General features: G+C 47.0%; 1 protein-coding gene across 3 annotated transcripts in view; it reads left to right on the top strand.

Moving 5' to 3' along the window:
• The window catches only part of LOC144128633 (cell adhesion molecule Dscam1-like), a 292,609-nt gene that overhangs the window by 104,661 nt on the left and 175,540 nt on the right, over positions 1 to 12,408 (top strand). For 2 of the 3 annotated variants that reach the window (XR_013313811.1, XM_077662174.1), the window contains one exon: positions 2,579 to 2,911. Coding sequence is in view for 1 of the 3 variants with exons in the window: in XM_077662174.1 (XP_077518300.1) it covers positions 2,579 to 2,911 (333 nt within the window). In the remaining 2 variants the exon portion in view is untranslated. Of the gene's footprint in view, positions 1 to 1,523; positions 2,912 to 12,408 lie in introns of those variants that run through there. The other variant, XR_013313810.1, reaches the window with a different exon arrangement.

Consider the following 12,408-nt stretch of genomic DNA (forward strand, 5'->3'; position numbering starts at 1 on the left):
TATACCGGAAATTATACCGGAAAGGAAATGGCGCAGTATCTGTCTCATATATCCTTGGACACCTGAACTGCGCCGTAAAAGAAGGGATAAAGGAGGGAGTGAAAGAAGAAAGGAAGAAGAGGTGCCGTAGTGGAGGTCCAACGATATATGAGACAGATGGTGCGCCATTTCATTTCATTTCAAATTTCAAATATTTATTCCAACATTACACCATACAGATATAATGTCGAGGATGGCAGGCAAAAAGCCTCCTGGAGGCTTGACCGGTCCTGCATCCTGGTGTACACTTGACAGAGCAGCGGTGGCAGTCAGCTCATCAGAACACAAGAAGTGAATAAAGAAAGCCCAAAACAAAACATAGAAACATTCACAAATATGTATGAAGGAGAGACAGAGATATTAAAGAAATAATAAAGACAAAAATATATTACATTTTATGCAGTATAGGAACGCATGAAGGCTTTAAAGTTTCCTCCCCCCCCCCCCCCCAAAAAAACAATTATAATTATATGCCAGTGTTTTCCACACCATTCTAGCATGACTCTTTACTTCACAACTTTTGGCGCATTCATCTTCGTTGAGTGCTCTAAGAAAATTAGGCTGCTTAACTGACTGCTGCCGTTTGCATGAAACTCATCTTAATATGAACTGTGCGCCTTTTAACATGTCTTCTCAACTCCACTTTCAATTTTCGGGACTCCCTTTAATGTGACAAGAACGTAAGTGAAGTTTCGGTCATTACTGTAACAGAACAAGAAAAGTAAATTCTACGGTGGGGCCACTTCAAAAATCCTTTTTGGCTTAAAATTTGTTCATTTTGCTTGTAGCAAATTTTGCAAAGTGAAGTGCATGATAAATTCGCACTGATATCTGACAAAACGTGTCTAAGTTATCTTACTATCGCTATTCGAATACTGATCAGTTCAGTAAACTTGTTCATGATTGATTACGTTCAACTGCACAGCCGCGATAATTCTCCAAACAGATGTTTGCGTAAGAGCGAAGTAATAACGTTGGAAAAAAATATTCGCACGCTGCGATGAAGAGGCAGAAGAGGCTTGAAAAGAATGAGCACAACGGAAATCACGGCTCTCCATCTCGTACACGCTCATTTTAAATTCACATCGAAAATCTCAAATGTCCTTCTAGTCATCATTTTATTTCTTTCACTTTTTTTCTTTTTATTAGCGCAAGGTCTTTCCGCTCATGTCACCTAAGTTTTCCACATACCTACGTGTGTTAGAACATCTGTTATTCTTTTTCAAGGAAGGGAATTAGGCCGTGTCCGCGACCAATCCATTCTGCAAAAACACTTCACCATCAAAACATCAGGACGGTGCCCATAACGTCGATTAGATGTTTTCACTACTTTCTTGTACATCTTGAGCCGGACACTCTCGGCTGGCAATACGAACTTGATTGACGGAAAGTAACTAAAGAGCCAAACGGCTGCTTCGTGCCTTGTGTGAATCTCAGTGACATTTAAGAGCACAGCAAAGGCGGCTCGCCAAGCTTAGCACGAAACGAACTGCGGACGAGGCCAAAAAAAACCTTAAAAAAGGAAAGACTACAAACAAGTAAATCGTGTGGGGCCACCCGCCCAGGGCGTTTTGAAGGATGAAGCAGAACGCGCTCCAGGCCGGCCCTCCCATTCCCAAAGTCTATCGAATTTGAATTATGGTAATGCATGTCCGTCGCATCATAAGCCTGCCTCAGCGTAGGCGAGACGAACAAAAAAGTGCTACATGTACTAGTTTCGTGTTCTTCATTCCGCCACCCCCGGCTCCTCTGCAAATTTCTTTTTTTCTTCTTTCTACGCGTTCCTTGGCTTCATCCTCCACGCCCTAATGCTTTCTAATGCACGAATTCGGTCTTGCGTGAGATTTGTTCCGTGCCACCTTTTCAAGGAGGTGCGGCGCAAGCGCTGGCCTAGCAGGAATCACGTCCCTGTGTTTCACTGCCGCGTGCTTTTGCATCTATGGGCTATCCACCTCGTGCTTATCTTTTCCCTGAGTCCGACCCACTCCTTTTCTGTTTTCTTTCACCTTAAGTTGAAGAAGCGCGGAAGTTACCTTTACCTTGCCCGGTTTTTCATCATCGCGTGCACCTATCTTCTTGCCGACCTTACCAGCATCCTCTGCACTTTTTTTACTGTTCTTTCGGTATGTTCAGCGGGAAGGAAAGAACTACGCTTCTTTGGAGGTCGGGAATCCAGAATATTCAGCGCAAAGCAAAATGCAAATAATGTTACACATTGAGAGCTAGGTCCTTTCAGGCCTCTTTCACAGCTCCTAAGTTCTTTCTAGGTACGGGAGGATGGAGAGAATAGAGTCAGGGTATGTATTTGGAGAAGGAAAATGAAATTGTTGGAAGGCCGACAACAAGAACCATAAAAAACATTCCTATTTAAAGCAGCCAGGATGTGCAGGTTGTGCTCGATATTACGGCTTTATTGATAATTAAAATATGCCACGTGCCCGCAATAACTTCCAAACATCGTCCCGCTTGTTCACGCTGGCTTTCTGTAAGCGAGCGGATGCTAATACTACCTACTCAATCTCTTTCGCAACTATCGCAGGGGCGTCCACATCCGGTCAGGGACCCCGGTTTCTTCGTGAGCCACCGCCGCGGCTCCGCTTTCACAACAGCACAGGCGGGAGCCTCGAGTGCTCAGCGCGTGGCCACCCGACGCCGGAACTGCGCTGGCTGGCACTGGACGACACTGGAGTAGCCCCGGGGGCGCCTGCGATCGACCTGCCCGGTCTGCGAAGGATACGTGCGGACGGGTCGCTGGAGTTCCTGCCCTTCCGTGCGGACCAGTACCGGCAGGACGTGCACTCCGCCACCTACCGCTGCCTGGCCTCCAACCGCATCGGCACCGTCGGCAGCAGGGACGTCCACGTGCGCGCTGGTGAGCGTGCACGGAAATTATGCTCGAAGGGATGCTTTCACGCAGTGTGGCGCTGCGGTTGTCCGAGAGGTCTTTAATGATGCTGGTTTTGGTTGTTTCTTCTGATAGCAGCATAGACGATTAGAAAACATTTCACTCAGTAACAACAGCCCATGGCTTGCAGTTACTGTATTACTCCGCTAAACAATCATAGCACTAAACGAAATCAATATTTCGGTGTTTAACTTCATCAAACGAGCAAATGGCCTTAAACTTCTTGAGATTATTGTTTAATGTTGGGATTAGCTTTTTGTTCACTTAAAAGGAAAGCACTAAGAACCGATCATTTCTCTGAGCCGAAGGAGCATTGTGCGACTGTTATGAATGGGAGCGGAGCTCCATTGCAGACTTCAGCTTGTAAGCGAGTATAGCATGGAAGTTGTAGTTGACAGTTCTATACAGCGCCACAACTCTATTCCTTCTCATTTATTCCAGTCTTATCAGCTCATCCACAACCGACAATAGCTTGTGGCAGTGAAAGAAGGCCAGAAGAAGCAGGATCGGAGAAAACTGAAGTGGTACTGCTTTATAGTGCCATCCGTCAATACACAAGTGCACCGGCGCTGGCTGTTATTCCGCGTATTTTTATCAGCAAAAAAATGCCCTCTTCGGCAGGAGCCGTTTTGCGATGATGGTGTCTGCAGCGAATGCGACGCCATAAGCGCATCTGGACGTTCAAAAACGTTTCGCCGAGTAGCACTGTTTAAATCTCCTAAATTTGCATAGAAAAATTTTATAAACACTCATGGGATCAAGTGGAAGACATGGGCGTGCGAAACTCTGCACGAAAATTAATTGTGTTCAAAAGATACTCTCTGACGTTCAATATAAGCGCAGGGCCTTCAAAAGGCAAAAATCATTCAAAATGATCCGACTGTAGTTCGCAGCAACATCTCATCACTGATGTGAAGGGACAACAAGGTTTCCAGCATGCGACATTTATAATTTAATTTCTCAGTTCTGTCTTCGCGTTGACAAGCCAATGAGCATAACGAATTCAATGAAACATTGACGCAATGCCTACCGATTCACGAATGTCCACAGCACCACTGAATGTACTTTGGAGGATGCAAATTAGCGTACTTTTAACAAAAATTAACAGTTTACCGTACTGAGCGCAAACCAGCTGAATTGTATTGCATGCCTTGAGATATCTTGATAGACATGGCGAGATATTCCAGTGAAAAAACTTGCAGCTGCGTCATCACGAGAACATAGACTACTTCTTTTTTGTTGCTCCGGACAACAAACCACTACTTTGGCTTCCATAACCTAGCCCTCTTGTTAATAACTTTAATTCGTCTGCTTGCAAAGTTGAGGCTGGTGTGCTTCCTTTCTGATCAAAAAAAGACTGTTGAATAGAAATGTTCATTCTCTATACAATGCTGCTTTACTTCGACGTGCTACAACAATCATTGTGGTCATTGTGGTTCGCTTCATGTAGCTTTCTTTGCAACCTTAACCTCTTTTTCATTTTAAGATCAAAATAGCCGCAGCCGGACGCGGTGACTGAGTGGCTTTGGCTTGCAGCTGCTGATTCCAAGGTCGCGAATTTAACCCCGTCCACGGCGGCCGAATTTCGAGGCAGGAGAAATGCAAAGCTGCCATTATGCGGTGTTATTTCAGCACACGTTAGAGAACACCGGGCCATGCATATAATCCGGAGACCCCCTTCACTACGGTGCCCCCACATAGCCATTGTTTACGGATTATGGTTTATGGGGGTTTAACGTCCCAAAGCGACTCAGGCTACGAGGAACGCCGTAGTGGAGGGCCCGGAAATTTTGACCACCTGGGGTTCTTTAACGTGCACTGACATCGCACAATATACGGGCCTCTAGAATTTCACCTCCATCGAAATTCGGCCACCGCGGCCGGGATCGAACCGCGTCTTTCGGGCCAGCAGCCGAGCGCCATAACCATTGTGCCACCGCGGTGGCTCATAGCCATTGTCTCACATCGGTAATTTAAACCCACCATCCACAATTTACAGAGTTGCCGCACGAGTCAAAACTAGCTGCAAATCTCATAAAAACGATGGTACGCCTGGCTTCGCCATTAAGAATTTATTAAGCTATGTTCGTGAAAGCCAAAAATTGTTGTTTATGAGGTATTAATTACGTCTGCGTCGATAAACACCCGGAACGGGTATGGATTCACACGAAGTTATGAATTTGTGTTTGTCTTGCTCCTCGTTTATATTATGCTGACCAGAAACATGCGGATTAGATCCCGCCGCGGCAGTCGCATTCCCGGAGGTGAAATGCTAGAGACCTATGTAGTTTGCGATGTCAGAGCACGTTAAAGAAACCCATGTGGTTGAAACTATCCGAAGCCCTTCACTATGGCGTCTCTCGTAGCCTCAGTCGCTTTGGGACGCTGAACCCTATAAAACCAAATCAAACACCACCAAAGCCCGTTTATATTAGCGTTCGGGGCTTACAAAGTGCTTATATTTATCTGTGTTGGTAGTTCCCGCGCATTTGCGACGCATAACAATAAAACTGGAAGTGGCACCGGTAACGCTTTGAATTATGTCATTAGTGCGCCGTATTATAGGTTCTTGGTGCGTATGCATTTCCAGAGTGCTGTCATCATTCCGGAGGATGAGAATTTCGAGAAGAAAAGCGATTAAGGGCTGAACCGTTCTGGCCCCTTTCATAGCAAAAACAGCAGCTATATTACACTAGCTACTCGGAACCTTATTACGTATGGACCTTTTCTACATACACTTGGCAGACATGCACGCAGGCTTCACGAAAGATATGTTGCGGGCTCGAACGTCTTTGACTGTTAGTGGATAACTATGCTTCCCTGAGCCCTGCAGCTTGCGAGACAGCAGTCCGTGCTATGTTCGCTTTTTCTCTGTTCTATACAGCAAGCGCTAAGACAAGACAAACGTTTCCGGGAGAAACAGGCGCACCAGCACGTCCTTCGCAAAACGAATACCTTTTGTCAGTGCTAGCAGCGATAATTTAAAAAAGGCCGGTTATAAATGACGTGGCTGTGATTAAAACACAATGATTAACTCACTTCATGCCGTAAAAATGTTAAGTCAACAGAGAACACAGCCAGGCATTCCTCGTAGCAGCATAGGAATACCTTCACTCTACTTTGATTTCCACTGAGGAAAAAAAGCTGCGGGTGCACCCCGAATCTGGTCAAAGCAGTGGCTCAAAAACTGGTGATTGAGAGGAAAGCTATGCTCACTTTTGATGGCATAGGTGAGCCAAAAAGCCAACAAAAATGACGGCCTGAGAAAATAAACGGCTGCGGAATTCTCGAACGTAGGCTGAGTGCTTTCGAAGGACGATGCACGAGAAACAGAACCGACTAGCTTTGGAACTATCATGAGAAATATTAAGATGAACCACAGAGGACGGGTTTCTTGTTGCTCAATATAGCAAATAAGCGCGCTGCGACAAAGTTAGGGCGCACCACGTTTCAACAGTTGTTATTTTCGTGCTCCTGCCACGGTTTGTCGCCAACTAAAGTGGAATCACACAAAAAAAATCTTAGTTCCTTTGTTGGCATTTGAAAACACCTTCACAGCATCCAAACATAGTCCCCCTATAGGGAAGCGTCTCTTTAGACTTCCTTGAGGCAGAGCCGTTCTCGGCGGCATTTTTGCTTGTCACATTCGTTACGTCGGCGTGTTAAAATACTGAAAAAGTGTTAGTGTAATTTGTACACAAGCAGCCGTTGCACCGCATGCTCAAAGCATCGCAGATGGCGAGGGGCAATGAGATAAGGCTTGTGGCATTCATAAATGGCAGTTGTGCATGACCACCAAGACCCAGCCGGGTCCGACCTCACACTGTTAGCTCTTTGTAGATATATAGCTGTAGAGTAAGTAAACATGTAGTGCATGACGACTTATGTTTTTTGCAGCAAACAATCAAATATTGTCATTTTCCGCTTTTAGCTGTAATATAATAATTCAGTGGTAGTTACGACACATAAGCATTTAATGTCGCTACTGACGCTAATCCACACAAAAACCTTCGTATCGAGTACTGAGCTGCGGCACACTTATGTAATATCTATGTTTATTTTGATACAGCGTACATCCGTCTTGTCTACGCAAGCAAACACAATAGGAGACAAGTGCGACCAGTAGCTTTGAAGAGTTCACATTAAATGTCCCCGTCTCTACAGAGGTTTTCTAGCATTAAGCCAGCTTTCCCTTGTCTCTCACTCTTTATTTTTCGGTTTGTTCAAGCCATGGAAAAGTGATCTGCCATGTTGTATCTACCATTGCCAAACGTTTCACAAGCACCGGGGAGTCTGATGAGAAAAGGCAGACAGGCAGAAGCCGGACGGCGGGAGGCAGAAGAAAGAAGGCAGAAGGCAGAAAGCGGAAGGCAGAAGGCAGAAGGCGGAAGGCAGAAGGCAGAAGGCAGAAGGCAGAAGGCAGAAGGCAGAAGGCGAATTGGCGAAAGGCGGAAGGCGCAAGCGCAAGGCGCTAGGCGCCAGGCAGAAGGCAGAAGGCGAAATGTGGTACGAAAGCATACGGACGGACAGACGGCGATATAATCCACGCTCTCCATGCACGAACATTAGGCACCCTTTAGCGATCAGGGTTCAGTAGCCACTGAGGTCTCAGGGTCCGCCGAGCCGGGGCCTGTCTTGCGTCTTGCGGCCACAAAGCTCTCTTCTCTGCTGTTGCTCGGCCTTTACGGGTGCCGTATGGCTGCCAGTGTGTGTCACCGAGAAAATGAGATCCGCCTCGCGACAAGTCCAAGCCAAATGTCGTCTTGTCCGCAACGTCACCGTCGTGCCTGGGCTGCTGCTGCTGCTGGCGCCGTCCGAAGCCCTGATCCCGCTTCCATCTACTCCTACTTTCTTTCATTCCTCTGTCTTGTTCATTCGTTCTCACCAGCCCGTCCTCTCCGGCTCGACCAACGTTCAGCCAAGAAGAAAATAGTGTCCCTTCACCAGAAGCCGAGCGCGCCATGGGTCGAAGGCACAGCCCGGTCTTACGGAAAGAAAGCTAGATGCCGCCTGCCAGTTTTCTGGCTTCTGGCTTGGATTCCTCTCTTTGGCGTGCGCTCCTGCCATTTCGTGCCTCCCTCATTTTCTTCTTCCCCTTTTGTCTTTTCTTCCCCTGATATCTGTCGTGCGCTGGCGAATCAATGCAGCGGTGTATAATACTTTTTTTTCTTTCCATCGTTCGGCGACCTGTGCCGGCCCGGCTGGCTTGGAAGCTGATATTGCTCGACTCAGAAGAGAGAAGTTTCGTTTCGCTGACAAGTGTACGGAGCTTTCGGGGTTTGTATTGGAAGAGCGGTTTCGGTTGTGGTCAAAGGCGTCACGCTGTGGTGGAGCCAAAGCGAAGAGGAGGGACTGGAAAAGAATCGCCGGACGTGGGACAATTGATTGCGCCAACTTGGATGACGGAGGTGTTTCTTTTTTCTGCTCAAATGGGGTTTGTATAGGGGGGGGGGGGGGGGGGGGGGTGCGCTGCGAGTGCGTTGCTGGGTATATATGAATGGAAAGCTCAGAATGCAATTACGTTTGCTTTTCTCGGTATTTTGAGGAGAGATTTCAGTGCACGAGTCTGTGGCGTAGCTGTTGTAGTTTCATTCGTACACCTTCAGAATTTTAATGCAGAAAAAGGAGGATGTCAATAAAATAAAGTAAAACTTGTCCTTTTTCATTTACTCCATAACCTACGCAGAAGTACCGCTTTTTAGCTTACATTTTCAGTCCGTGTATCCTGATTATAATAAAAAAAACTTTATATGCGTTCTCTAAAACATGAAAATACACATTTTTTTCAGCGGGAGTTATTGCAATCTAAGAGTAAAAAACCTACGTCCAGTACACGTCCGCAAAAGAAAGACAATATCAGCGAAGTGGCACGAGAAAAAAAAAGTAACGAGAAAATTTCCTTCGCGCTAAATCATGCGAGCTAAATTTTTCAAGATATGCAGAGTAATCACCCACTTTAACGAAAATATGCGGTTAGTTTACAGGCTGGCATGCACAACCCGGGAAATATGTGTGTCTCCACGTACAAGTGACGCAAAGAAGAAAATTTTATTCCCATACCGCTAACGATTAGGTATGAACGAGAACCATACCTTTTGCGTAATCATTTCTTTACGGGGCTTTCTTTTCCTCTGCGCATGACTCCGTAATCTTTTTTTCATATTGGAGGCTGAACGAGAAAGCAGTTTTGTTCTTGAGGGCCAACTATATTTTCATATCGCTCGTGTCTGCACATGGTCCGCCACAATCAGAAGGAACATTAGAGTACTTTATTTTGCGGACCATGCAGCGCCAGCTTTGTTTTTTTTTTTTTTATTCGAGAAGTGTGCCATGAGGCATAAGTTGAAAAAGGAAAGGGGGGAAGGAATGCACGGGATTGAAAGTTAAAAGAAGGAGTGAAGAACCGTTGCGCTGAGGTAGTCGCAGAGGTTGTTAATGAAGCGGTTGTCCATTGTCCACTTCACGAAGTCACTTTCGCGGTTCCACCGCAGGCCAACCTCCCTGAGGAGCCGTTTTCTGATAGCAGCCGTCGCTGGGCACGTCCACAACAAGTGCCGCACATCACATATGTCCGGTGCAGCGCCACAGTGAGGGCACCTGTCAGGTAGTGGCAGATCTTTGGCACGCCACCGATGACGGACAGATGGTGTCAGAGCCGCCCCTGCCCGAATCCGGCGCACGGATACCTCCTCCTGCCGAGTAAGACTACGGGGGGAGAGGGTGCGAACACGGAGGAATTAGAGCGCGTGTTCGCTGGCGCAGAACTTCGGAATCGGAAACGTGGGACAGGAACGGATCTGGGGGAAGAGGGGAAGGTGGCGGATCGTCTAATGTATGAAGATGAGTCATAGCATCCGCTTGAATGTTATGTGGATCCTGGGCATGGCCGCGAATGCAGTGTATGCGCACAGGACATGGATACTTTGCGCAGAGCACATGAATAGATTTACAAAGTGTGACTATACAGCGTGCCAGAGCCCATTTCCGGGACACCGCACCAGCTGCACAAGCCGTGGAACAACGCGTTCAAGTGTTGCCACTAAGTATTGTCCAGCCTGTACGTGAGAAGCACTAAACATAGCTATATGCTTTTCTACTCTTAGGCCTCTTTTAACAAGAGGCACAAGACCTGCAGTAATCCAAGGGCGCTTCGTATAGCTTAGAAACTGTACACTTCCTTTAGAAAAAGCACACTGGCCTGGGATATGTGCTTTCTAGCATTAAATAATACATTTGACGCTTTGCTTTGGGAGGCGCTAGGTTGGGCTAAGTGGATTCGCAAACTAAAGCAGAATACAACAATAAGTCAGGGACCAAGCAGGCTTGTGTACTGGTCCAAGTAAGGGGACTTGACAGAGGAGACCAAACCTTAGCAATCGAATTAGCCTTCGTCGAGTTCATATTGTGTCTGGGAGTCGGCCGTTAGAGCCTGAGTCCTGTTCTGGGAAAGCACACTGACGAACGCTTCCTTTTTGCGCAGCCTCATACACACACGTATTCCCACTGTTGTGCCAACCGGTGGCGCGGGCTGGGCACTTTTATTCTTCTTTATTTTTCTTGCCCATCCTAACATATGTCAAGAGGAAAATACGTTATGACACAAGCACTCCCTCACTCACTGTGCAGCTTGTCTCGTTAATTCTGTGCAGGACTTGTGAAGCACAGTTAGAGCTGGCCTCAATGTAGTTTTACACGGGCTGGTGCTTGAGCGCCTGTCCCCCGATCAGTGTCTCTGTAACACTGAATTCTCCATTATTTGCTCAGTTAACCACGTATAATTCGATATCAAGCCAAGGCTGTTCAGAAGAAGCGAAAAAATCGCCCGACGGTTACCCTGCCTCTGTAACGCCACATTCTGAAACACCAGCTTGCGGGTTCATCTCCAGTGCGCCTCGGCTGTCGCAGCACGGAAGATAGGTTTTCACGTTTTCTCATTTTTGCCGCAGCGTTTGGCACATCGCTGCTCATCAACGATGTAGCGAATCTGTGCAGCGGCTGTCTGCGCCAGCGCTACTCTCTTCTGAAACGCGCAGTGGGCGCCAGGTATTTGGAGTGCATGCAAGAAAAATGACAGAACATATCCTTATCCAGTTTAAGGCCATCCAGCCAATAGCGCCTGAAGTCACCAAAGAAATCCGACATGCACGGCTGTTTGTAAATTTTCAAAAAGTAGAAGCAAGAGGCGGTCAGAGCATTGATGGAAAATAGCATGAGAGTAGTGCAGAGCGCGGTGGAAGGAAACCGGTGAGAAATTTAGCACACTGGGAATTAAGGGCTAGGTGAAAATAATCACCACTCCGATACGAAGGAGATGCTACTAAATATCTACCTACCGATCTGATGCTCGGCCAGCTCGGCGGCACAACGCCACTCTTCCTTCCTCCTCTCCTTGTCTCGCGCTCTTTCGTTTTCTACACGAGAGCCGCCGACGCCACGGAACCCAGAAACGCGCCCTTATAAGGACCCTGCAACACAATGTTAGCGCATTCGTTTTCTTTCTTGTTGGTTGCGGTTTGTTATGTTGATGTTATAAACGTCGGTCGTAACGCATATATTCCAGTATTTAATGGTTAACTAGCTCAAGAAACCAAAACCATGGCACTGACGGTGTGATGGCCTTTAGCTGCGGATACGACATCTTCGGGTGGGCGTTCGATGGTTGGATATATAATAAATACATTGCGGACTTTCCCAATAAATACAAATAAGTTATGTCACCTTGAAGTGATTTGCGTTAAATTGACAGAACCTGCACGTTTGCCTTAAGTAAACGCACTGCTAACCAATGAATGCCGAAAACACGAGTAGAGGCGTTGGCTATTGCCAAACAACAAAGGCTTTTGCTCCTTTTCGTATTTTTTTTTGCTCTCTCTGCATGTACCAACACTATTCGTATTAACAACGCAAACCACTGAAAAGTAGACATACTGCTCTTCTTTTGAGTTAAAAGTTGTTCCACCGCAAGTGGTAGCGCCACAGCGATCGCGTAACCAGTGTCAAAAGCGACCAGTGGCCACTGGCAACGCGGGACCATAGCCTTAAGTGCTGCAACAACTAGAATAGTACGGAATAGTCCAGAGTATATGAAAAAAGGCAGACACGACTCAAGAATGTAAAGGTGTTCTGTTTTGTGATTGGACAAGTCAAAGTGAAATGCCAGCTTATTTATGCAAAGCTCTAAGACGTTCCCTTTCGTGATTGCACGAGACAACGCTAGCAAAAACACGACGGCCCCGCATGGAATTAGCGGGTCGGAGTACGTATACGACAACGAAGAGAAACGTCTTGCTCGTCAGACCGGCGTTGTTTATTCGCCCTTATCACTCAACCTAGGGCTAACACGAGTCCCCTCGCTAGGAGGCGCCCGCACACAGTTCACTCGTTCTGGGGGCGCGCATCGCGCGAGGGACGGGCGTTCTCTCTGGCCGCGCTGTCTGTGCATCTCACGGCGACGCGCTCGTTTG

The sequence above is a fragment of the Amblyomma americanum genome, chromosome 4, assembly GCF_052857255.1.
Source record: "Amblyomma americanum isolate KBUSLIRL-KWMA chromosome 4, ASM5285725v1, whole genome shotgun sequence".
Classification (NCBI taxonomy): Eukaryota; Metazoa; Arthropoda; class Arachnida; order Ixodida; family Ixodidae; genus Amblyomma; species Amblyomma americanum.